At 44.5% G+C, this 23033-nt stretch overlaps 1 protein-coding gene across 8 annotated transcripts in view; it reads left to right on the top strand.

The window, feature by feature from the left end:
- The first annotated feature begins 1067 nt into the window (after positions 1-1067).
- The window catches only part of PHF8 (PHD finger protein 8), a 103149-nt gene continuing 81183 nt past the window's right edge, over positions 1068-23033 (top strand). For 4 of the 8 annotated variants that reach the window (XM_054544611.1, XM_054544610.1, XM_054544612.1 and 1 more), the window contains exons 1-2: positions 1300-1330; positions 3383-3572. In XM_054544611.1, the coding sequence (XP_054400586.1) occupies positions 1315-1330; positions 3383-3572 (206 nt within the window). In that variant the 5' untranslated portion in view covers positions 1300-1314. Of the gene's footprint in view, positions 1331-1700; positions 1817-2474; positions 3091-3382; positions 3573-23033 lie in introns of those variants that run through there. The other 4 variants (XM_054544609.1, XM_054544606.1, XM_054544607.2 and 1 more) reach the window with 4 other exon arrangements.

The following is a 23033-nucleotide window of genomic DNA, read 5'->3' as shown; positions in this document are numbered from 1 at the left end:
CCCAGCGCTTTTAGAGGATCTGAAACCAGGAGTTTGAGACCAGCCTGAGCAATACGGCGAGGCCTGGGCTCCATAAAAAATAAAAAATAACCGAGTGTGGTGGTGTGCGCCTATAGTCTCAGTTACTCAAGAGGCTCTGGCGGAAGGACCGCTTGAGTCCAGGAGTTCTAGGGTGCAGTGAGCTATGATCTCCCAGCCTGAGTTAACAGAGTGAGACCTTGTCTCTAAAACAACAAACATAAAAAAAAAAAAAAAAACCCTAAACCATCCTCTGGGTAAGTCACAAATATGAGACTCAGCTACTCCTGCTCAAAAACCTGTGTTTTCTTTTTGCTAACTGCATACAATCCAAACTCTTTTGCATTTCGCAATCTTTCATGTTGTGACCCTTTACTGTTTGACCTCCTACCTCTCTCTCTTCTGTTTTCCTTGTTCCAACAATATTCAACTTTTAGTAAATATTTTTCTATGTGCCTCCATGCATTTGTACACGTTGATCCTTTTGAGTACAATGTTCTCGCTTGTTTATTTAAGTGAACTTATATCCTTCATGTCCCCCTGCCGTCTTTCTTACAGCAGCTGCAAGTAGCTTGTAAGGCTCTTTTGTAGCTTCATGTTGTATTTTGCAAAGGTCATTTTGCAGGTGGTATTTGTGTGTTTACTGCGCCTTCTATTCCAATTGTTTACTCGCAACTTTGTTTCCTGCACTGGCAGATGCCCTCCCACTCCAGAGGTCCTGTTTTCACCATTGCATCTCCAGGGCCTAACCCACCATCACTGGTTAGTAAATTGTGTGCACGCACACATTTCTTTTTTAAAGCAATGGGACCTTTTAAGAAAATGAAATAGTAAGATAACTCCTAGAGAATTTTCTAGAATGTTTGAGAAAACCTAGGCCATCTTGAAGCATATGTACGAAGCTCCACTAACTCAGCAAAGCTCCACTAACTCAGCCTTTCCTCTCATCTCCCCTCCTCTCCCCTCCCCTCAGGCTACAGTCAGAAAATTGTGGGACAGGTGCAAACAAATCCTTGAACTGTATTTGAACTGAAGTGAAACAGTAGGGTCAAAGAAGAGTTCAGAGGGAGTTGTGGAGTTGGCAGCAGCTTTACAGAGGAACTACACTGAGGGCCTGGGGACAGAACGCGGGTAGCACAGGGCGCAAGGTTCAACGTCCCTGCTCTGGAACTCAAGTCACTTGGCTTCTCGAAGCCCCTGCCTTCATTTGGTGATAATCACAGAGCTTTCTTCACAGGGGGAAGAACGAACAACGCAGACACCGTGGGAAAGAGCCCAGCCTATCGAAGGTGCTCAATGAACAGGAGCCGCGGTGAGTACTCCGCCTCTACCCCGGCTGAAGCCCGCCCCCGCCGCCACCTATTAATTTTGTAGTTTGGAGTCACCGAGTTCACCTCCTCTCATAGGAGGAGAAGGCTGGGGAGGAGGAGTGTGCGAGTCGGGGTAGCTTAACTCCCTGTTTGCCCGGAGGAGGGGGAAGGCTAGGAAGTTTCGGGCCCCACTCAAAATGGAGCCAAACGTCTGCCTCGCCTAAGATGGCGGCTTCTCCGCCTCTGGGCTCAAGGTCTTCAGCGGCGATTGGGCACCTTAAAGAGACGAGCAGGTCCAAAGGTGGCTGAGAACCGCCCTCCTTTCCTCAAGGTGGCGCCCCGCCCCCTGATGACGTCACCCGGGAGCCGGCGGCTCGCGGTTCCCCGCCTCCGCCGCGCTCACCTCGCGAGTCCAGCCCTCGTAAGATGGCGGTCGCCTTGGTTGTCTGGGTAGCGCCGCCACTCTCAACATGGTAGCTGTTTACCCGGTATTTCTCCTCCCCTCTCCGCCTCAACTTCCTCGTTGTTTTGAATAAACTTTATTGACTACTCCGAATTGCCTACCGCCGCCACTGGGCTTCTCCCAGCGACTTTTCGGGCCGTGTGCCTCGGACGTGGCGGCCGGTTCATCTCTTTCCCCGTTGGTTTGCTCGCGAGTATCTCCTGCCGGCCGAGCGACGACGCCACTTGCCCGTTCGCCGGGTGGCCGCCAGACTAGGCCCAAGCAGCGGTCTCCAGTAGGCCCGAACGGCCGGGCCGAGGGGAATGTTGTGGAGGAGGCTGCTCTGAAACACCGTTGGGCGGCTGGCGCCGCGCGACCCAGCGGGGGGCTCGAGGGGAAGGCAAGCGAGGTTCCCGGCGGTACGGGAACTATCCCAGAATTCGACGCGCGTCGCCGTAGGGGCCGGAACTACCGGACGAGCCTCCGCTGAGGCGCCTCGCAGTCCCGGAGCTAGCCCGGCTGCCGGCGTGTCGCTGGGGCTGAGCTCCGCGGGCGTGGAGTCCTTGCAGCCCAAAGCATGAGGAGGTCCCTGTAGGATTCTGGACCGAAGACGTTCTTGTCAGGTTTGGGGCGTGAGGAGGTTCCTGTCAGTTGGGGAAGCGTTAAGATTACTGTAAGTTTTGGGGGCTGCGAGGGTATTACTGTCAGTTTTAGGATATACTGTGAGGTACCTGAACATCTGGGGAGACTAGGGAGCTTTCATCAGTTTGCGGGGGGGCTGCAAGGAAACGCTGCCAGTTTCCGAGCGATGCAAAAGAATCCTTGCTTAGTTTCAGGAGTGTGAGGAAATTCTAGTCAGTTTGAGGGGTTTTGAATAGATCCTTTTGAGTTTCAGGGATGCAACCAGAACCCTGTCATCTTTAAAGTATAGAACGAGCTGGTCAGTTTAGAGATTTATATTTATTTCAGTTTTGGGGGTGATGAAACTCCTGACTGGTCGGGGAAGGAATGATATTGAGAGTGATGGAAAGGATTATTTAAACTCTCCGAACACGACCCCAGAACTGATTTGAGTTGGGCGCCTAGTCTTGTCTGTCTTGTTCGTGAAGGCTTTGAGTAACCTGAAGAGACTTTCAGGGATCCCTTATCTCTCTCTGGTTGGCCCTATTTCAGGGGGTGAGGGGAGGGTCTTGTCTTGAGATACCCCCAGCCTCATTTTTGACGCTGTGGTTTGCGTCATAATAAAGGGAGCTCTGTGAAACGGGTCAGCTAGGAGAGGGTTCAGTGAGAGATGAAAGAAGCTTCCCGAAAAGGCTTCAGGTATTTTCTTGAAACCCGGAAAGAAGTTATCACTGACTCCGGGGCCGAAGAAGGTGGGGGGTGGGGAGTGGGGAGTGTGGGGGCGGTGGGAAGCCTGGAAGGTTGAGCTCCGTTCTTTACGTGTGAAAGAAATTCTAAGGGCCGGGTGGACTTTCTCTGGTTGCCCCCTACAGCCGCACCAGCTGTGTTGCATCCCGGCGGCGGTAACTCTCTATTGGAGAACTGAGGGCTGGTGCAAGGGGGTGGGGGGCGGGGGCTGATTCACTCTGTAAAAAGTGTTGTTTGTGCCTAGCCATCGTCCAGAGAGGACGCGTGCTGCCGCCTCCCGCCCCTCTTGACACGACGAACCTGGCCGGCCGCAGAACGCTCCAGGGCCGAGCGAAGATGGCCTCGGTGCCGGTGTATTGCCTCTGCCGGCTGCCTTACGATGTGACCCGCTTCATGATCGAGTGTGACATGTGCCAGGACTGGTTTCATGGCAGGTAAGGAGGGCAGGCCAGGCTACACAGGGTGCGGTGGCCAGGTGTGTTCACTTGCTCTCTCTTCCTTTCTCAGCTCTGTTTTTAGATTCCGGCTCAGAACCCCCTCTCCCAGACTCAGGTTCTGCCATCTCTCCTTGCAGAACAGGACCTAGCTGACGTTAGTCTCTGGTTTCTCCTTTTCCTGTGTTTTCCCTTGTGTATTTCTTCTTTGCACCTTTCTTTTGAGTGGTTTTTTAGATTTATAAGACCCCTCCCTTTTCTTTCCTCTCACAAAGAATCATTTTTATGTTCTTTTTTTTTTAATTATTTTATTTTTTTTTGAGACGGAGTTTCGCTCGTTGCCCAGGCTGGAGTGCAATGGCGCGATCTCGGCTCACAGCAACCTCTGCCTCCCAGGTTCAAGCGATTTTCCTGCCTCAGCCTCCAAGTAGCTGAGATTACAGGCATGCACCACCACACCCAGCTAATTTTGTATTTTTAGTAGAGATGGTGTTTTTTCCATGTTGGTCAGGCTGGTCTGGAACTCCCGACCTCTTGGAGATCTGCCTGCCTCGGCCTCCCAATGTGCTGGTATTACAGGCGTGAGCCACGGCGCCCGGCCATCATTTTTATATTCTGACAATTATGTTTTGCTTCAGACACTGGCTTTTGGGAAAACAGTGTTGCTTATTGAGGTAGTTGAGTCCATAAACAGGGATTTAAGTCGTGGCTTTGTACTTAGTTTCAGAGTGACCATGCGCAAGTTGCTTTGCTTTTCTGAGCCTCATTGTCTTCAGCTATAAAATGTTATCAAATATATGGTTTCTGACTTTGCAAAGCAGTTTGGATGTATTCCATAAATGGAGGCAGAAATGCAAGAGTATTTTATTTCTACAGCATTTATCTGCAGAACCATCCAACTAAATTGAATTAAGCAGAATAGATGCTGGGTAAAACAGGAGTAAAACCACTGATGAATTCCCTTCAGTTAACCGTGTGTGCACATAAGCACCTGTCACCCAGAATTCCGGAGAGGTTAGTGTGTGCGATAAAACTAATATTTCATTAATGGGATTTAAATCTCAGCTATGGAAAGACAACCTTGAGGGGGCTTTGTACACTGGAGCACAACAAAACAGTGTATGGCACCCTCCTCCTGTTGCCTGTTAGATTCTAGAATTTTCAGTTGTCTGGTCTCCTCCAGAGGGGCTATTTCTTTTTCTTCTTTTCTTTCTTTTTTTTTTTTTTTTGAGACAAGGTCTCACTGTTGTCACCCACGCTGGAGTGCAATGGCATGATCTCAGCTCACTGCAACCTCTGCCTCCCGGGTTCAAGCGATTTTCGTACCTCAGCCTCCCGAGTAGCTGGGATTACAGGTGCACGCCACCACGCCCGGCAAATTTTTTTGTACTTTTTTGATAGAGATGGAGTTTCACCATGTTGGCCAGGCTGGTCTCAAACTCCTGACCTCAAGTGATCCGCCCGCCTCAGCCTCCCACAGTGCTAGGATTACAGGCGTGAGCCACTATGCCCAGTGAGCTATTTCTGTTTATCACACTCAAGACCAAACTATAGGTGCTGGTGCTGCTAAAATCCTGCCCTCAGCAGGGACTGCCCCCTTGCCCCATATCCAAATTCATGTTTAACTGATCTCTATTGAATATTTATTGTGTGCCCGGCACAGAGTTCTGTTTTACTGCCTCATGTTATTTAAGAGGGGACAACCCTAGAGGGTGGGACCTTTTCCTTTGCCCTGAAAATAAGTGGGGATTAAGATGTCTTTCAGGATTCCTGGTGTCTTTGCTAGTGCTGATCAAGTCACTCCTCAACTTAAAGTTCTTCTTTCAGTGGTTCGTCTCTGCGATAAAATTCAGTATCCTTTATATGACAGACAAGACCTTTTGTGATCTACTTGTTCATTCTCATTTCCTGCCAGTCCTCCTCTCTTGTTCTTTATGTCCTAGCAGGACTGAACTACCTATAGTTCTGGGAAAATTTTATACTCCTTTATGCCTTTTTGTCTTTGTACATGCAAACTCCCACTAATGCCCTCTCCCCTTTGCAACTCACAGATTGTAAAAGGTGTAAAAGTCCTTCTTCCTCTTTGTTCCCATTGCACTTTGTGTGCGTCTTTATTAAAAAGTAATTATTTCATCATATCATAGTTATAAATATACCTGTGTCATTCATTAGCCAGAGCTTCCTGAGGGCAGAGATGTCATCTTTTCATTTTTGGTATCCCCAGAACCTAGTTCAGTGCTAAACATGTAATAGATGCTGAGTACATTTTTGAATGAATTAATGAGGCTTCATGAAAAAAAGCTGTTGGATGGGGCCCTTACTTTGGATTGTACGGGAAATGTGTAGGTTCAGACCTGTAAAATGGGCTCCTGCTAACTCCTCACTCTGGAAACAGGGAACAGGAATGAATGCTTCCTGAGTGCTTATGTCTGCCAGACCCCATGACAGGGACTTGGGATAAATTATTTAGTCTATATCCAGGCCTGAAAGTTGGATATTTCTCTTTTAAATAATGTTCTTAATTTTTTCTTGGTTTTATAGTGAGACCTGCTTGTTGTAGAAAACACAGAAAAAGAATAAAGAAAGAAATAAAACTCACCTTGAGTCTACTACAGCCTGGCACAATCCACTGTTAAATTTGTTGTTGCATTAACTCCCATCTTTTGACTTAGAATATAAACATGTATTTTTACAAGATGGGATTGTGTTATAAATACCATTTTACAACCTATTTTTTATTTCTAGTTAATGTTACAATGTAATTGCCAGTTCATTAAATATTCAGCTAAACTTGATTTCTGATATCCCACAATATATATGTGTCACCAGTTAATTTGGTAATTTCTTTTATGGTTGGACATTGTACTTTTTTGAACATTATTTGTACTTTTTTATATTATAAATAATGTGAGGAAACTTTGGACGTTCTGGAAAGGTTTTGCATCTTGATATGAGTGCTGATTAAAACAGAAAAACATTATGGAAAGCATCTTTGCCTGGTAGATACTTGACATTTATTTATAAGGAGCACCATTGAGGCCTTAAAGAATTCTAAACTTACAAATACAGAATGGGCTTATGGGCCAGGCCCCTCTTTAGTCACATTTCTGTGGTGAGTTGTGTGTTTCTGTGTACACTCTAACACAAGTTAACTGCCTTAATTTTTTTCCATGAAATACACCAAATTTTAAAAATCTCTTTTGCTTCTCTCAGTGGGCCCCCACTGAACAAGGAAGCTAGCTGAGAATCAGGTCCTTGGGGGTGGCTGCTCTTGCTTACTCAGTGCATTGCTCACAGAAACACACCAGGTTTATAGTGCGCCATTTAAGTTTGTACTTCAGCACAATTGGAAATTACTACATACTGTGGACTTTTTATGGTTGCTTGTAAGAGTTAAGCCAACAAATTTTAAATCCACAAATACCTAGAGGTGATAGAAATCTGTTCATATCTCTAGTGACTTTTTTTTTTTTTTTTTTTTTGAGACAGAGTCTCACTCTGTTGCCCAAGCTGCAGTGCAGTGGCACGATCTTGGTTCACTGCCACCTCTGCCTCCTGGGTTCAAGTGATTGTCCTGCCTCAGCCTTCTGAGTAGTTGGGATTACAGGCGCGCACCACCACACCCGGCTCATTTTTGTATTTTAGTAGAGACAGGGTTTCACCATGTTGGTCAGGCTGGTCTCGAACTGCTGACCTCGTGATCCACCCACCTTGACCTCTCAAAGTGCTGGTATTACAGGTGTGAGCCACCATGCCCGGCCTCTAGTGACTTTTGTAGGATAGATTTCTTGAAGTCCAGCTAGGGATTATGGAATGTAATGCCAAGTTACTTTCTGGAAAGGTTATAACAAGGGAGGCAACTATTCCATTTTGCAGCTGAGAATCTGGAATTCGTGGAGGTTAAGTGACTTTCTGAGTGTGGATTTGAACTTTGAATTATTTGATTCCAGAGCCCAGGTTCTCAGAAGTGCAAAAAACATGGTATTGCTTCATTCTTCCTGTAAGAAGCTGGATTTTGCAAAAACATTTTGATTTGTACAGCGGTGGTTCTCAAACTTCAGCATGTATCAGACTCACTTGGAAGACCTGATGAAACACAAGTTAGGGATGCCCTAGCTACAGTGTTTCTGATTCAGTAGGTAAGCGGGGCCCACCCTTGAGAACCACTGATTTAGAACATTATCCTGTCTTGATTCCTTCCCCTTCTGCGAAGTGTGATAGCTTCTGATACTGAGGGATGGATGGACTAACATATCATTACTGTACACCAGTCATTCTCTTTTTCTGGTACAGAAAAATTGGAATGAACATTCTTTTTATATTATTCTTTTTTAATTCCTACGTGAGCTAACACAGGAGGAACGAACTTTTTTAAAGTACAGTTCATCAACTGGGAATTTGTTCAAAATGCAATTTCTTGGGCTGGGACTGGGACTCAGCAGTCTATATTTTAACAAACAAGTGATCCTGATTCACCCTAACATTTAAGAATCATTGCCGTACAATAGTGGAGAAAACTAGTTGGCAAGCATTTATTGATTGCTGGGATTTTTAGCACAAATCTCACTCTACAGTTTACCTGTTTATAAAAGAAATATTGGTTGATACATGCCCAAGGGAATAACTTTGGTGTGGATTTTTAACTCTAGAGGAAAGGACACTGATTTCAGATCTGGGTTCAAATTCTGATTCTGTTACATATTAGCAAATAATTTCTTATCTGTGAAGCCTCAGTTTCCCTGAGAGGTTGTGATGATTTAAATAAAATGGTTATAGCTATCGTTTATTGAGCACAAGCTAATGTTCCACTCACTATGCTAACCGCTTCGCCTAATTATCTTTATCTTTTTGGGGATTTTAAAAAATTATTCCATTTAATAGTTATAGGACTATTCAAATTACCTATTTTATGTTGGATGTGTACTTTCCAAGAATTGACCCATTTCATCTAAGTTGTCAAATTTATGTTTGTAGAATTGTTCATAGTATGTATTATCCTTTTGATATTTTTAGGCGCTGTAGTGATAATTTTGTTTCATTAGTGATACTAAAAATGTATCAGGCTGGGCATGTGATGTCATTCATGCCTATAATCCCAGCACTTTGGGAGGCCAAGGCTGGTGGATTGCTTAAGCCCAGGAGTTAGAAACCAACCTGGGCAACATGGTAAAACCCCGTCTCTACAAGAAATACAAAAATTAGCAGGGTGGGTGGCACATGCTTGTAGTCCCAGCTACCCGGGAGGCTGAGGTGGGAGGATTGCTTGAGCCCAGGAAGTTGAGGCTTCAGTGAACTGTGATGGTGCCACTGCACTCCAGCCTGGGTGACAGAGCGAGACCCTGTCTCAAAAAAACCGAAAACAAACAAACAAAAAAATATTTGTCTTCGTATTTGTCAGACTTGCTAGAGGTTTGTCAGTTTTATGGATCTTTTCAAAGAACAAGCTTTTTGTTTCATTGACTTTTTCTATTGTCTTTCTGTTTTCAATTTAATTGATTTCTGCCATTATTATTTTCTTCCTCCTTTGGTTTATTTTGCTCTCTATCTAGTTTCTTGAGGTGGGAGTTTAGATTATTGATTTGAGACTTTCTTTTCTTTTTCTTTTTATTTTTTTCTGAAACGGAGTCTCGCTCTTGTTGCCCAGGCTGGAGTGCAATGGCGCGATCTCGGCTCGCTGCAACCTCCACCTCCCGGGTTCAAGTGATTTTCCTGCCTCAGCCTCCCAACTAGCTGGGATTATAGGCGCTCGCCACCACGCCCAGCTAATTTTTTGTATTTTTAATAGAGATGGGGTTTCACCATGTTGGCCAGGCTAGTCTCGAGCTCCTGACCTCAGGTGATCCACCCGACTCGGCCTCCCAAAGTGTTGGGATTACAGGTGTGACCCACAGCACCCGGCCTTTCTTTCTTTTCTAATGTAAGCCTTTAGCTGTTAATTTTCTTCTCAGCACCAATAGATTTTTAATATGTTACATTTTCCCTTTTCATGTAGTTCAAGGCATTAAAAGTTTTTTTTTTTTTTTTGAGGCAGTGTCTCTCTCTCTTGCCCAGGCGGGACTGCGGAGGCAGGATCATAGCTCACTGCAGCCTCCAACTCCTGGGCTTAAGTGATCCTCCTGCTGCCTCAAGGCATTTTTAAATTCCCCTTGAGACTTCCTGTTTGACCCATGAAGTATAGAAGTATGTTGTTTAATTTTTAAGTTTTTGTAGAGTTTCCTGTTATCATTCTGTTACTGACTTCTAGTTAGATAGTAGTCAGAGAATATACTCTGTATGATTTCAATTCCTTTACATTTATTGAGATTTGTTTTATAGCCTAGAGTCTATCTTGGTAAATGTTTCATGATCACTAGAAAAGAATGTGTATTCTGCCATTTTTGGGTAGAGTGTTCTATAAATGTCAATTAAATACTGTTGGTTAATGGTGTTGCTGAACTATTGTAATCCTTGCTGATTTTTTCTTTTTTCTTTTCCTTTTTTTTTTTTTGAGATGGAGTTTCGCTCTTAATTGCCCAGGCTGGAGTGCAATGGCGCGATTTGGCTCACCGCAACCTCCAGCTCCCAGGTTCAAGCGATTCTTCTGCCTCAGCCTCCTGAATAGCTGGGACTACAGGCATGTGCCACCACGCCCAGCTAATTTTGTATTTTTAGTAGAGACGGGGTTTCTCCATGTTGGTCAGGCTGGTTTTGAACTTCTGACTTAAGGTGATCCACCCGCCTCGGCCTCCCAAAGTGCTGGGATTACAGGTGTGAGCCACTGCACTCGGCCTACTCATTCATTCATTCATTCATTTATTTTTGAGACAGGGTCTCTATGTCACCTGGGCTGGAGTGTAGTGGTTTGATCATGGTTTACTGCAGCCTCAAACTCCAGGGCTTAAGCAATCTCCTCATGCTTCAGCCTCTACAGTAGCTGAAACTACAAGCACGTGCCACTGTGTGTCCTAATTTTTAAAATTTTTTGTGTGGGGAGGGTGTGGGTGTAGGTTGGTGGTACCTCCCTTTGTTGCCTGGGATGGTTTTGGACTTCTGGCTTCAGATGATCCTCCCACCTCAGTCTCCCAAAGTGCTGGGATTACAGGCATGAACTACTGCTCTTGGCCCGAGTTATCTCTGTACTGCTTTTTTCAGTACTTGCTCTAGATATTACATTATACATGTAACTTACCATAAGCAACTGCTCTTGACATTTTACCAGTTTGATTGAAGAGTAGAAACTTTACTTTTCTTTTTCCTATTTTTTTGAGACAGAGTCTAACTCTGTCACCCAGGCTGGAGTGCAATGACGTGGTCTCGGCTCACTGCAACCTCTGCCTCCTGGGTTCAAGCGATTCTCCCACCTTAGCCTCCCGAGTAGCTGGGACTACAGGTGCGGTCCACCATAGCCGGCTAATTTTTGTATTTTTAGTAGAGACGAGTTTTCACTATGTTGACCAGGCTGGTCTCGAACTCCTGACCTCGTGATCCGCCCGCCTCAGCCTCCCAAAGTGCTGGGATTACAAGCGTGAGCCACCATGTCCGGTTGAAACTTTACTTTTCTTTATGTGCCTTAATGCTCTTTTGTTTATAATATAATTAATCGTTTTGTTGTTGTTGAGACAGAGTCTTGCTGTGTTGCCCAGGCTGGAGTGTAGTGGCACAGTCACGGCTCACCTGCAGCCTAAACCTCAGCCCCCCCCCCCCCCACCCCCCAGTAGCTGGGACTACAGGCATGCACCACCATGCCTGGCTGATTTTTTTTTTTTTTTTTGTGACGAAGTCGCTCTGTCGCCCAGGCTGGAGTGCAGTGGCGTGATCTCAGCTCACTGTCCGCCCCTCCAGGTTTAAACAATTCTCTGCCTCAGCCTCCAGAGTAGCTGGGATTACAGGCGCCCGCCACCACGCCTAGCTAATTTTTTGTATTTTTAGTAGAGACGGGGTTTCACCATCTTGGCCAGGCTGGTCTTGAACTCCTAACCTCAAATGATCCACACGTCTCGGCCTCCCAAAGTGCTGGGATTACAGGCGTGACCTACTGCACCCAGCCTACTCATTCTTTTAGGATAAGTGTTGGCAACAGATACGTTTAGTTTTCCTTAATCTGAGAATATCTTGATTTCCCTTGAATTCTTAGGGGATCTTTTCACTTGATATCAAACTCTGGGTTTCTAGTTCTTTTATCTCAGTGCTTGAAAACTGTTCTGCTACTTCTTTTGCCCTCCACGGTTTCTGATGAGAGAGCCTCTGTCATTCAAATTGATGTTCTCCTTGAGGTAGCGTGTCATTTATCTCTCATTGCTTTCAAGATTTTTCCTTTGTCTTTTGCTTTTAGGAATTTGATTAAGCCATGTCTTAGTGTGGATTTCTTCCGGTTTGTCTTTTGTTGTAGTCCTGTAGGTTACTTGAGGCTCTGTTCATTTTTTTTCCAATCTGTTTTGTTTCTGTTGTTCAGATTGGATAATTTCTATTGTTCTATCTTCAACTTACTGATTCTTTTCTCTGTTTTCTCCATTCTGCTGTTGAATTTTCATTTAAGTTACTAAAGAATTTTCATTAAGTTACTGTATTTTTCAGTTGTAAAAATTCTATTAGGTTCTTTTCTATATCTTCTATTTGTTGAAGAGATTTTCTATTTTTTGTTGACACTTTCTTATTTTTTTTTTTTTTTGAGACAAGAGTCTAGCTCTGTGGCCTAGACTGGAGTGCAGTGGTGCGATCTTGGGTCACTTCAACCTCCACCTCCCGGGTTCAAGTGATTCTCCTGCCTCAGCCTCCCAAGTAGCTGGGATTAAAGGCACACACCACCATGCCTGGCTAATTTTTGCTGACACTTTCTATTTATTTATTTATTTTATTATGATGATGATTATTATTTTTTTCTGAGATAGAGTTTCACTCTGTTGCCCAGGCTGGAGTGAATGGTGCGATCTCGGCTCACTGCAACCTCTGCCTCCCTGGGTTCAAGCGATTCTCCTGCCTCAGCCTCCTGAGTAGCTGGGATTACAGGCACACGCCACCACGCCCAGCTATCTTTTGTATTTTTAGTAGAAATGGAGTTTCACCATGTTGGCCAGGCTGGTCTCGAACTCCTGACCTCGTGATCTGCCCACCTCAGCCTTCCAAAGTGCTGGATTACAGGCGTGAGCCACTGTGCCCGGCGACACTTTCTATTTATTCATTTGTTTCAGGCATGTTCTTAATTGCTCATTGAAACATTTTTATGATGGCGCCTTTAAAATTCTTAAATAATTCCAACATCTGTGTCATCTCAGTCTTAACATCTGTTGATTTTCTTTTCTTATTCGAGTTGTGATTTTCTTTGTTCTTGATATGACAAATAATTATTTTAATTATATTCCGGACATTTTGGGCATTATGTTATGAGATCCTGGATCTTATTTAAGACTTCTGTTTTTGCAGGCCTTCTCAGACACTGCACTCCAGTGGCAGAAAGGGGGTACCACTTCATGACTGCCAGGTGGGGGTGGAAGTACAGGTTCCCCACTTGGTCTTTGGTGCTATCCACCACCTGCTAGGTGGGTGGATCCTGCTGTCTCTAGTCGGTCTGCTTTCTTCCCTTCACCTTTCAGAGTTTTATGTTTGTTTTATATATATTGTCCAGGGTTTTTAGCTGTACTTGGAGGGATAGGGAGGAGTGCATCTACTTCATATTGTTCCAGAACCAGCAGTGATAGGTTAAATAACGTGCCCAAAGCTACACAGACAGCTGGACCACACATCAAACCTGGGTCTCCTGTACTCTCACTGTGAAATACAGTACTATAGACAATATAAGCACTGTTCAAGTTGTTAGAAGTTATGGAAGATAGGGAAAATCAGATATGTGCTATGTGCCAGGCATTGTTGTGGACACTGAGGTGGGGGAGGGGGGATACGGCAGTGAACATGAGACAGTAAACTAACAGCTTAATATATAGTGTGTCAAGTGATAATACATGGTCTAGAGAAAAGTAAAGTAGGGTGAGCAGGAGAAGGAGTACCACCCCAGGGTTGAAGTAGTGGTTACTTTATACAGGATGATTACAGATGGGTTACATATGAGCCTGAAGGAAAGTGAGGAAGGGAACCATGCTGGTAAGTAGGGGAAGAGGTTTCAAGTAGAGAACATAAAGGACCCAAGTGGGGAGCAGGCCTGGCATGCTACCAGTCCAGTCCAATGCTATTGGAACAGAGTGAGTGAGGGGAGAGTAATAGAAGCTGAGGTTAAGGGTCGGGGGTGCACAGATCATATACAGCAGTGATTTTCCAAGTATGGTTCCCAGACCAGCAGGATCAGCATTATCTAGGAACTGGTTAGGCCAATTCTTGGATCCCACCCCAGACTGACTGAATCAGAAACTCTGGAGATGGAGCCCTAGAATCTGTGGTTTTAACAGCCCTTCAGATGCACGCTAAAGTTTAAAAACCATGGGTATAGGGTGTGAGGACTTGGTTTTTACTCTGGATGGGAGCCACAGAAGTTTTTTGAGCAAGTGAGAGTTGTGATCTGATTTAGGTTTTGGCTCTTGTGAGGATAGACTGAAGGTGAGGAGCAAGGTAGAAGCAGGGAGAATTTGGGGGCTACTGTAGATCATTATTCCTTAAAGTGTGGTCCCTGGACCAGCAGCATCAGCATCACCTGAGAGGTCATTAGAAATGCACGTTTATAGGCCCAACCCAGTCCTACTGAATCAGGATCTCTGGGGATGGGGCCTAGGAATCTGTATTTTAACAAGCTTACCAGGTGTTTCTGATATTCCCTAAAATTTGAGAAACTCTGGTCTAGTTAGGCAGTGGTGGCTTAAAGCAGTCAGTGATAATGAGAAGTGGTTGGATTTTGAATATATATTGATACAGGATTTGCTGATAGATTGGATTGGGGTTGTGAAAGAAGGAACTCAAGAATGACTCAATTTTGAGGAATTTGGTGTAAAGGGGACTAGAGTAATGGGGCAGAGACTGAGGGGATCACAAAAGGGTTTTTTGGGTTTTTTTTTTTTTTTTTTTTTTTTTGGTGATAGAACAGTCTGTCTGTGTGCATGTCAGTGCATATGAAGTTATTCCATTGGTGCATCCAGAATTTAGTGAAACCTGTTATATGACAAACTCATAAAGGAGACACTTCCTAGGTACGCTGGAACTTGCTGTGTCCTTTGCATTCCTTTAAGTCCTGTGTGCCTGGAGTTGGGGGGGGTGGGGCGGTGGGAATGGTGGATGCTTCAGCTTCTGGTTTTATAGATGGTGCTCTGTCTGGACCTGGATCCTTGGGCACCCTCAGAAAGCAGAGGTTGAGGAGATAAGAAGCCAGACAGGATCTTGAGCAAAATCATCATCTCTCAGGCATCTCCAAGTCTCAGCTCCCACTCAGTTCCACATCCCTGGAAGAGTTGAGTGTCCATTTTGGAGTGCTCATAACACTTGACTGTATTAATTACCCCACATTATATCCTGGTTACATATTGTAGTGATAGAGTAGAGTCACAAAGTCCTGAATTTGTATCCTGCTCTGCTACTTAGTAGTTTTGTAATTGCCAACAATTTACTTAACCACTCAGACCCAGATTTCTCATCTGTTAGATTAGGATAATATTAACGATGATGATGATAGCTAATATTTACCATGTGCCAGGAACTTTAAGTACTTTACCTATTTTAGCTCATTTAATCCTCTTAACCACCCTATGAAGTGGGTACTATTAGTACTTCCATTTCACAGATGCAGAAACTGAGATGCAGAAAGGTTAAGTATAAATTGCTTAAGTTCACATAGCTAGTGAGTGGCAGAGGTACGATTCAAACCCAGGCAGTTTGGCTCCTAAGCCTGTACTTTAAACCTCTGCTTCTGTGTTTAATGTCTGTGAATGTTGTACGGAAGGCCCTGATTTGTTGTGGAGATTAAATGTGATAATATGTAAAGTTCATAGCCCAGTTTTTTCTCAGTGCCTTTTATGCTAACTTCAAATTCATTCACTCACTATCCTGTTACCTTGCTTTACTGACTTTATAGCACTTACGAAACTGTTTTGACACTGCCTCTCTGTCTCCCGCTCTAAAATGTCCAGTCCATGAGGGCAGTGTCTGCTCAATCAATATTTGTTGAATTTATGCACTCATTTACTTAACAAATACTGCTTACCGTGTGCTTGGCTTTGCAGTATACGATGGGGATAACTCATCTTAGTCACAAGACCTGGTGCTATAATAATTATCCCCTTGACTAAGGAAGCTACTCAGAGCAAATCAGCATTTACCACCCTTGGTCCCAGGTGGTGACTATCGAGACAGTGCAGCCAGAAGCCCGATTTTTCATTTGTCTGCCTCCCTGATATGAGGAGTTGTCTAACACGTTGATGTTTGTTGAATAATAAGTAAGGCAAGACTAAGAGATGGGAAAGGTGAGGACTTTTGGTAAACAAGATACACTATCTGGCAAATGTAGTGGGGACAGACAGCAGGTAAGTGAGCAGTTCCAAGGCCTCGTGGTGAAGGCTGAAATAGGGATAGTGTTGTGGGGGTGCCACAGCAGCAGGGAAGAGGAAGAGCAGGAATGTTCCAGGTAGAAGGAGATACATGTGATGAAACCCAGAGGCTAGAGCTAGACAGAGTATGGCACTGAGAGTCCGCTGGCTTTTTAGAGCAGAGCCGGCTTCATGGGTGTGTAATTGCTATAGTCACATGGTGCCCCATGCCTGAGGTTTAATGTTCTGTGGTGGTTGTCTTGAAATTCTTAATAATTTTGCCTTTGATTTTGTGATTTGTATGTGATGGAACAATGGAGTGTGCGCTGGGGACTTAAGAGTCTTGGCTCATATGTGGTTCTACCTCCTGCTGCCTTTCTACCTCCCTGAACAGGTTCTTGGCTAGCTGCCTGGGGCGCTGGGCCCAGGTGCAGGTGTGGACAGAGTCGGTTGGGTGCATGTACCCTGTGTACTAAGTCACCGGGCAGGGCCCCAGGGTACTTGTGTGGGCCTGCACTCGCCCCTTGAGTTATCCCTGTACCCAAGGGAGCGTGACAGTAAATAGCATATTAAAACTGCATGGGAAGTTGAGAGAGAGACCATGGAAGAAAGGAAAAAGCTTTTCTATTTTTTGAACAGGGAGCTCCCTCTTTTCATTTCCATTAGGCCCCACAGATTGTAAGTGGGCTATGCAGTAGGAACGTCTCCCCCAGCGTATGCTGTGTGTAAGGGGAAAGAGGTGAGCTCGGCCAGAGAGGCAAGGCCTTTTGGGCCATGGTAAGTTTATACTTTACTTTAGGAAAAATAGGGACCCTGTGAGGCATTTTAAGCATGGGTCGATAGGATCAAATTTGTGTTTTTAAATGATCACTTTGGCTGTAGTGTGGAGGGCCGATTGGGTGGGGACAGAATAGGGGCCAGGAGTCCAGTTAGGAGGGCAGGACAATAACTGAGTTAGAGATAATAGTGGCCTGAACTAGCGCAGGGGCAGTAAGGATGACAGATTAACACAATTGATAGCTAATAAAGAGAGTTGATAGGACATGCTGATAACTTGGATAATAACAACAAACATACACAGCACTTACTATGGGCCAGACACTGTTCTAAATACTTTTTATATATTTAGTTTGTTTGCTTTTGATAACAACCTTATAAAATAGGTACAGTTTTTATCCCCATCTTACAATGAGGAAACTGAGGCACAGCGAGGTTAAGTAACTTGTCCAAGATCCCACAGCTAGTAAGTGGCACAGCCAGGATGCAAACCCAGAGAATCTGGACCTAAAGTCAGTGTTCTTAACTTGATGCTAGAACGTCTACTTTAGGGTATAGTGGAGGGGAGAGGGCTAGAGGTGAATCAGTGATGGCTGCCAGGTTTCTGGCTTGAATGCCTGGTGAGGTTATGGAGCCATTGCTGAAGTGGGAAACCTAAGAGAAGGGAGCATGTTTAGGGGACAGACAGAGGGAGAAACTGAGTTTGGACATGTTGAATTTGAAGTACGTAAGTGGCTATCCAGTAAGAAATGTCTCCCCCAGGAGACATTTGGAGGGAAGTGTCTAATCTGGCTTGGAGTTATAAGTGCACAGAGGGCTCATAGAGCCCTGGGAGGGAGAACAATGAGGAAAAGTGAGGAGAAAAGAGTGCCCAGGTAAGAGGACCTAAGAAACTTCAACATTTAAGTACTGGGCAGGAGAAAAAGAGTTCATCGGGAAAAAGGAACAGCCAAAGACATGATTAAAATCACATCACATCCCTACTCATAGTAGCTGTGACTCCCCAGTTCTTGTGGCTACCTAGGAAAAGCCAGAGTGCTTTACAGTGGCCTACAATACCCTACTACGTGAGTCTATTGCCTTTCTGACTTATTACTGTCCTCCTAGCTCTCTACTCTAGAACACTGTCCTCCTCTCTGCTACCTTCGTAGTCTAGGGATGCTCCCACCACAGGGCTTTTGTACTTGCTGTTCTTATTGGGATGCTCTTCCTTCATAGCCACATGAGGGGCTTGCTCCCTTACTCCCTTTGGGTCTTTATTCAAAAGCCATTTTGTCAGTCTTTCCCTGTCTTCCCTATCTAATATTTCACTCTCACTACCATTCTTCCTGGCCCCCCCATTGTGTGTGTGTGTGTGTGTGTGTGTGTGTGGTGTGTATAGTTACATATTCACACATATATATTTCTCTATATTCCCCTTCCTGTTTTTTTTCTACCTAGGTCTTCTCACTATCTAACATACAATGTGTTTCACCAATTGCATTGATTTATCTTGTTTCTTGTCTGCCTCCCCACTAGAACATCAACTCTATGAGGGCAGGGATTTTTGTATGCTTTGTTTTTTGTCTTTGTCTCACCAGCACCTAGACCAGAGCCTGGCGGATGCTCATTAAATGTCAGCTGAAGGAATGGGCAACAGCCAAATGGGGCGTTGTAGAAGTCAAGGGTAGAGAGCTTGTCAGGTGGAGAGTGTACAGGGTTGGCAGTGCGAAAATGGTGCTAAGAGGTTAAGGGAGATAAAGCAGAGAAGTACTTATTGCGTATATCAACAAGGAGGTCAGGAAATCAGTGAGATCTATTTTAAAGAAGGTGGGGACTAAGATCAGGCTATAGCAGGGGATGAATCACAAAGTGCACATAGCAACCCTAAAAAAGTATCGATTTGGCTCTGATAGAACACCTCTGGATACTACTAGGCATCTAAGGGTGGGAGGGAGACTTTTTACTGTATATACTTCTGTACTCTGAGTTTTGCACCATGTACAACTGTTACTTATTCAAAAAAGGAGTCATTATCAAGCTTCGTAGGTTTATTTACTTCGTTTTTAAGCTGCATAGGTTTAAAGAAAGAAGGTGTTTGGCTGTGAAGGGGCAGACAGGAGGGAGAGAGGATGGGAGGGCGGGTAGGTCTTGGTTTTTTAATTTGTAAACATCAATAGACTTGTTTAAATGCTATTGTGAAGAGAAAGAGAGGGAGATTGAAGATACTGCAGAAAGAAGGAATAATTGATTGAGAAGGTAAGAAAACATGTGACCCAGGTGGAAAACTTGGCTTTAGAAGGAAGGAAAGATAGTACTTTTGTTGTGACAGGAAAAAAAGGATGGGTGTAGAGGAGGTAGATTGGTGATGAGAAGTTAAGATAGTTCACCTCTGATTACTTAATTTTCTCTAAGAAGTAGGAAGTGCATCGCTTCTTGGTCTTTTGGCTAAGATCAAGTGTAGAAGTAGGAAGTGGCTGGCATGATGGCTCACACCTGTAATCCCAACACTTTGGGAGGCTGAGGTAGGAGGATCACTTGAGGCCAGAAGTTTGAGACCATTCTGGGCAACAAAGCAAGACCCCCTCTCTGTAAAACACACGTACAGACACAAATTAGCTGGGCATGGTGGTGTGTGCTTGTAGTCTTAGCTACTTTGGAGGCTGGGGCAGAGGAGGATCACTTGAGCCTAGGAGTTAAAGGCTGCAGTGAACTATGATTGGCACCACTGCTCTCCAGCCTGTGCAACCCAGTGAGACCCTTACTCTAAAAAAAACAAAATAAAACAAAAACGTTAAGAAACTCAAAGAATGAAAGCAAAGAGTGCTTAAAACAACAACAACAACAAAAGCCAAAACCAAAAACCAGAAGTAGTAGGAAGCAAGGTAATTTTTGAGAGAGAAGAGGCAGGTAGTAGTGGGGTGAGAGATTTGAAATAGCCACAGTAGATAATGAGAGAGAGTTGAGTGGGGAATTTCAGAAGGATCGTCAGGCAGGCATGATCCAGATGTGTTTTTTTTTTTTGAGACGGAATCTTGCTTTGTCGCCCAGGCTAGAGGGCAGTGGCACGATCTCGGCTCACTGCAACCTCTGCCTCCTGGGTTCAAGCTGTTCTCCTGCCTCAGCCTCCTGAGTAGCTGGAATTATAGGTGCCCACCACCATTCCCAGCTAATTTTTGTATTTTGAGTAGAGATGGGGTTTCACCATGTTGACCAGGCTGGTCTTGAACTCCTAACTTCAGGTGATCCACCCGCCTCAGCCTCCCAAAATGCTGGAATTAGAGGCGTGAGCCACCGCGCCCGGCCAATCCAAATATTTTGGACAGTGAATTTATGATGGCACCAATCCATGGGTGATTTTTCTCTAGCCACATCTAGTGGGCTAGAGTTAGGTAGTTGTACTGAGCCAGGGTTAGGGTTTGCATGTGGGGATGAAAGGCAGTGGGGCAAGTGAGGGTATCTGTAAGAGAATGGTTGAAGTGAGGAATGTTGGAATCTCAACTAGATAGGGAAGGAGGGTAAAGTCAAGAATGTGTGAATAGGTGAAAAATATGAGGATAAAGAGTTTTGAGGGCAAAGAACAGGTTGTAGTGAATGAGAACTGGATAGATAGACTTGTGGTCAGAGAGGGCGATGTATGAGTTTCATATTCCAGACGTACAGCAGTTGCTGGTGTTGACAGGGTCTGGGGGATGGTCATGAGAGTTGGTAGCTGAAATGGGAGTAGAGGTGTTAACAGTCTCTGAAGATGAGAAGATCAAAGAACTAAGTGCCTGGAATGTTGTGTCTCCACATGGATACTGATTTCATGTAGGATGTTGTCAGGACTTGGGATGGAGAAGAATCTGAGCAGGTTCTTCAGCGAGTGAAGGGGTATGTTGGGGAGATGGGTATGTGGCAGTGATGAAGAGGAATAGGAAGTGGTATGGCTGCATGGTATGGAACTCAGAGGACTGGGAGCTCTTACACAAGGGTAGAGGAGAGATGATCTGGAAGTCTCACCAGAGAGTGAGAGGGATGGCTACCCACAACCCAGTCCTGAGTTACGAGGGTATGGGAGAATGTGCAGCTATAAGGGCTCTAGCACAATGCTGCTTAGATTTTCTGTGGCAAAGAACCAAGGCACTTTTAAAATTTCCAGTCTATAATGGGCCAATCCTTTTATGATATAAAAAAAGAATTACTAGAAAAAATGGTATGAACCGGCCGGGCGCGGTGGCTCATGCCTGTAATCCCAGCACTTTGGGAGGCCGAGGCGGGCGGATCACGAGGTCAGGAGATCGAGACCATCCTGGCTAACACGGTGAAACCCTGTCTCTACTAAAAATACAAAAAATTAGCTGGGCGTGGTGGCAGGCGCCTGTAGTCCCAGCTACTTGGGAGGCTGAGGCAGGAGAATGGCGTGAACCCAGGAGGCAGAGCTTGCAGTGAGCCAAGATCATGCCACTGCACTCTATCCTGGGCGACAGAGCGAGACTCTGTCTCAAAAAATAAATAAATAAATAAAAATTTAAAAAAATGGTATGAACCAAAAAACATATAAAAGACAAGCCCAAAATTTTATTCTTAGATTGAATGGAGATAAAATTATTCTGTTAAATTGCTGTAAAAACTTTGGCATAATAGTGATGCTTACTCTTACTTTCTGTACTTATCACAGACCTGTAATAAATAGTTCACAGACTAGCATTAGTCTGTGGACCACACTTTGAGTGGCACTGGTGTAGAGAAAATGATTTTCCCATAGGAGAAGCTGCTTTCAGTTAAGCCTGGAAGGTGAAGGAGTGTTTGTTGAAGGGGGTGCCAATGTTGAGCAGTTTGTTTACCAAGTTGGGAAAGGGGATGAGCAGCGGATGTTTAGAGTAGAGAAAGCACATAGCCACATGGGGTGAAAGTTTAGGAGAGAGAGAGGTGTCCGGAGAGAGGGTATGAGATAGAAAGCATGCAGTCCAGGGAACTGAGTTAATGCTACAAGGTCTGAGGAATATCTTTGAAGAAGTTTTAGGCAGGTGAAAGGTGAGGTCTGGACTGGGCTTCTAGCACTTACTGTGAAACCGGATACTTACTGTGTATCAGACTTTATGCTCACTGTGCTACACACATTAGTATTATTTTTGTAGAGATGGGGTTACCCTGTGTTGCCCAGGCTGGTCTTGAACTCCTGGCCTCAAGCGATCCTCCCACTTTGGCCGCCCAAAGTACTGGGATTACAGGTGTGAGCTACTGCGACTGGCCGTGCTATGCACTTTATATACATTATCTTATTGAATCCTTAAAAACCCTACAAAGTTGATGGTGATATCCCTAGTTTATTGATAAGCTGCTGGTTTATAGGCATGAGATTATTAGTTGGGAAGATGGTAGAGTCCTAATCCCAGGAAGTCCATTTATGAGCATGATCTTGGCTGAAACAACTTGAGCTCTGCCTTAATGTTCTCTGCTGTGTTTGGTAAACCATACATTTTAAGACCTAAACCATACATTTTAAGACTTGGGTCTTCTTTTTTTTTCTTTTTTTTTTTTTGGAGACAGGGTCTTGTTCTGTCTCCCAGGCTGGAGTGCGGTAGCACAATCATGGCTCACTGCAGCCTCAATCTTCTGGGTTCAAGGGATCCTCCCAGCTCAGCCTCCATGCTCAGCTAAATTTGTTTGTTTGTTTTGGTAGAGATGGGGGGTCTCAATTTGTTGCCCAAGCTGGTCTTGAACTCCTGGGTTCAAGTGATCCTCCTGCCTCGGCCTCCCAAAGTTCTGGGATTACAGGTATGAGCCACTGTGACTGGCCTAGGTGTTTAATTTTAGCAAGAATTTATTTGGAGGGCTGCTGGTGCCTTCCCTAGTAAGGGAAGGTTGAATTTTGTGAGATTACCACCTCATATACATGCAAAGTCAAATTTTCAAAATTAAGTAAATCTTTTTAAGTCTTTAAAATGTGAGATAAGCAACAGATGTTTATTGTAGGAAATTAGAAGCACAGATAAGATAAAAAGGATTATCTGTAATTTTTCATTTAGAACTACTGTTGACTATAAATTTTTTTCAGTCTTATATAATAAAGTATCTAAAGTTTAAAAATTAGGTTATAAGACTGGGCGTGGTGGCTCACACCTATAATCCTAGCACTTCAGGAGGCAGAGGCGGGTGGATCACTTGAACTCAGGAGTTTGAGACCAGCCTGGCCAATGTGGTGAAACCTCGTCTCTGCTAAAAATACAAAAAAATTAGCCAGGCGTGGTGGCACATGCCTATAATCCCAGCTAATTGGGAGGCT

The sequence above is a fragment of the Pongo abelii genome, chromosome X (assembly GCF_028885655.2).
Source record: "Pongo abelii isolate AG06213 chromosome X, NHGRI_mPonAbe1-v2.0_pri, whole genome shotgun sequence".
Taxonomy (NCBI): Eukaryota; Metazoa; Chordata; class Mammalia; order Primates; family Hominidae; genus Pongo; species Pongo abelii.
This window is presented reverse-complemented; position numbering and strand designations above follow the sequence as displayed.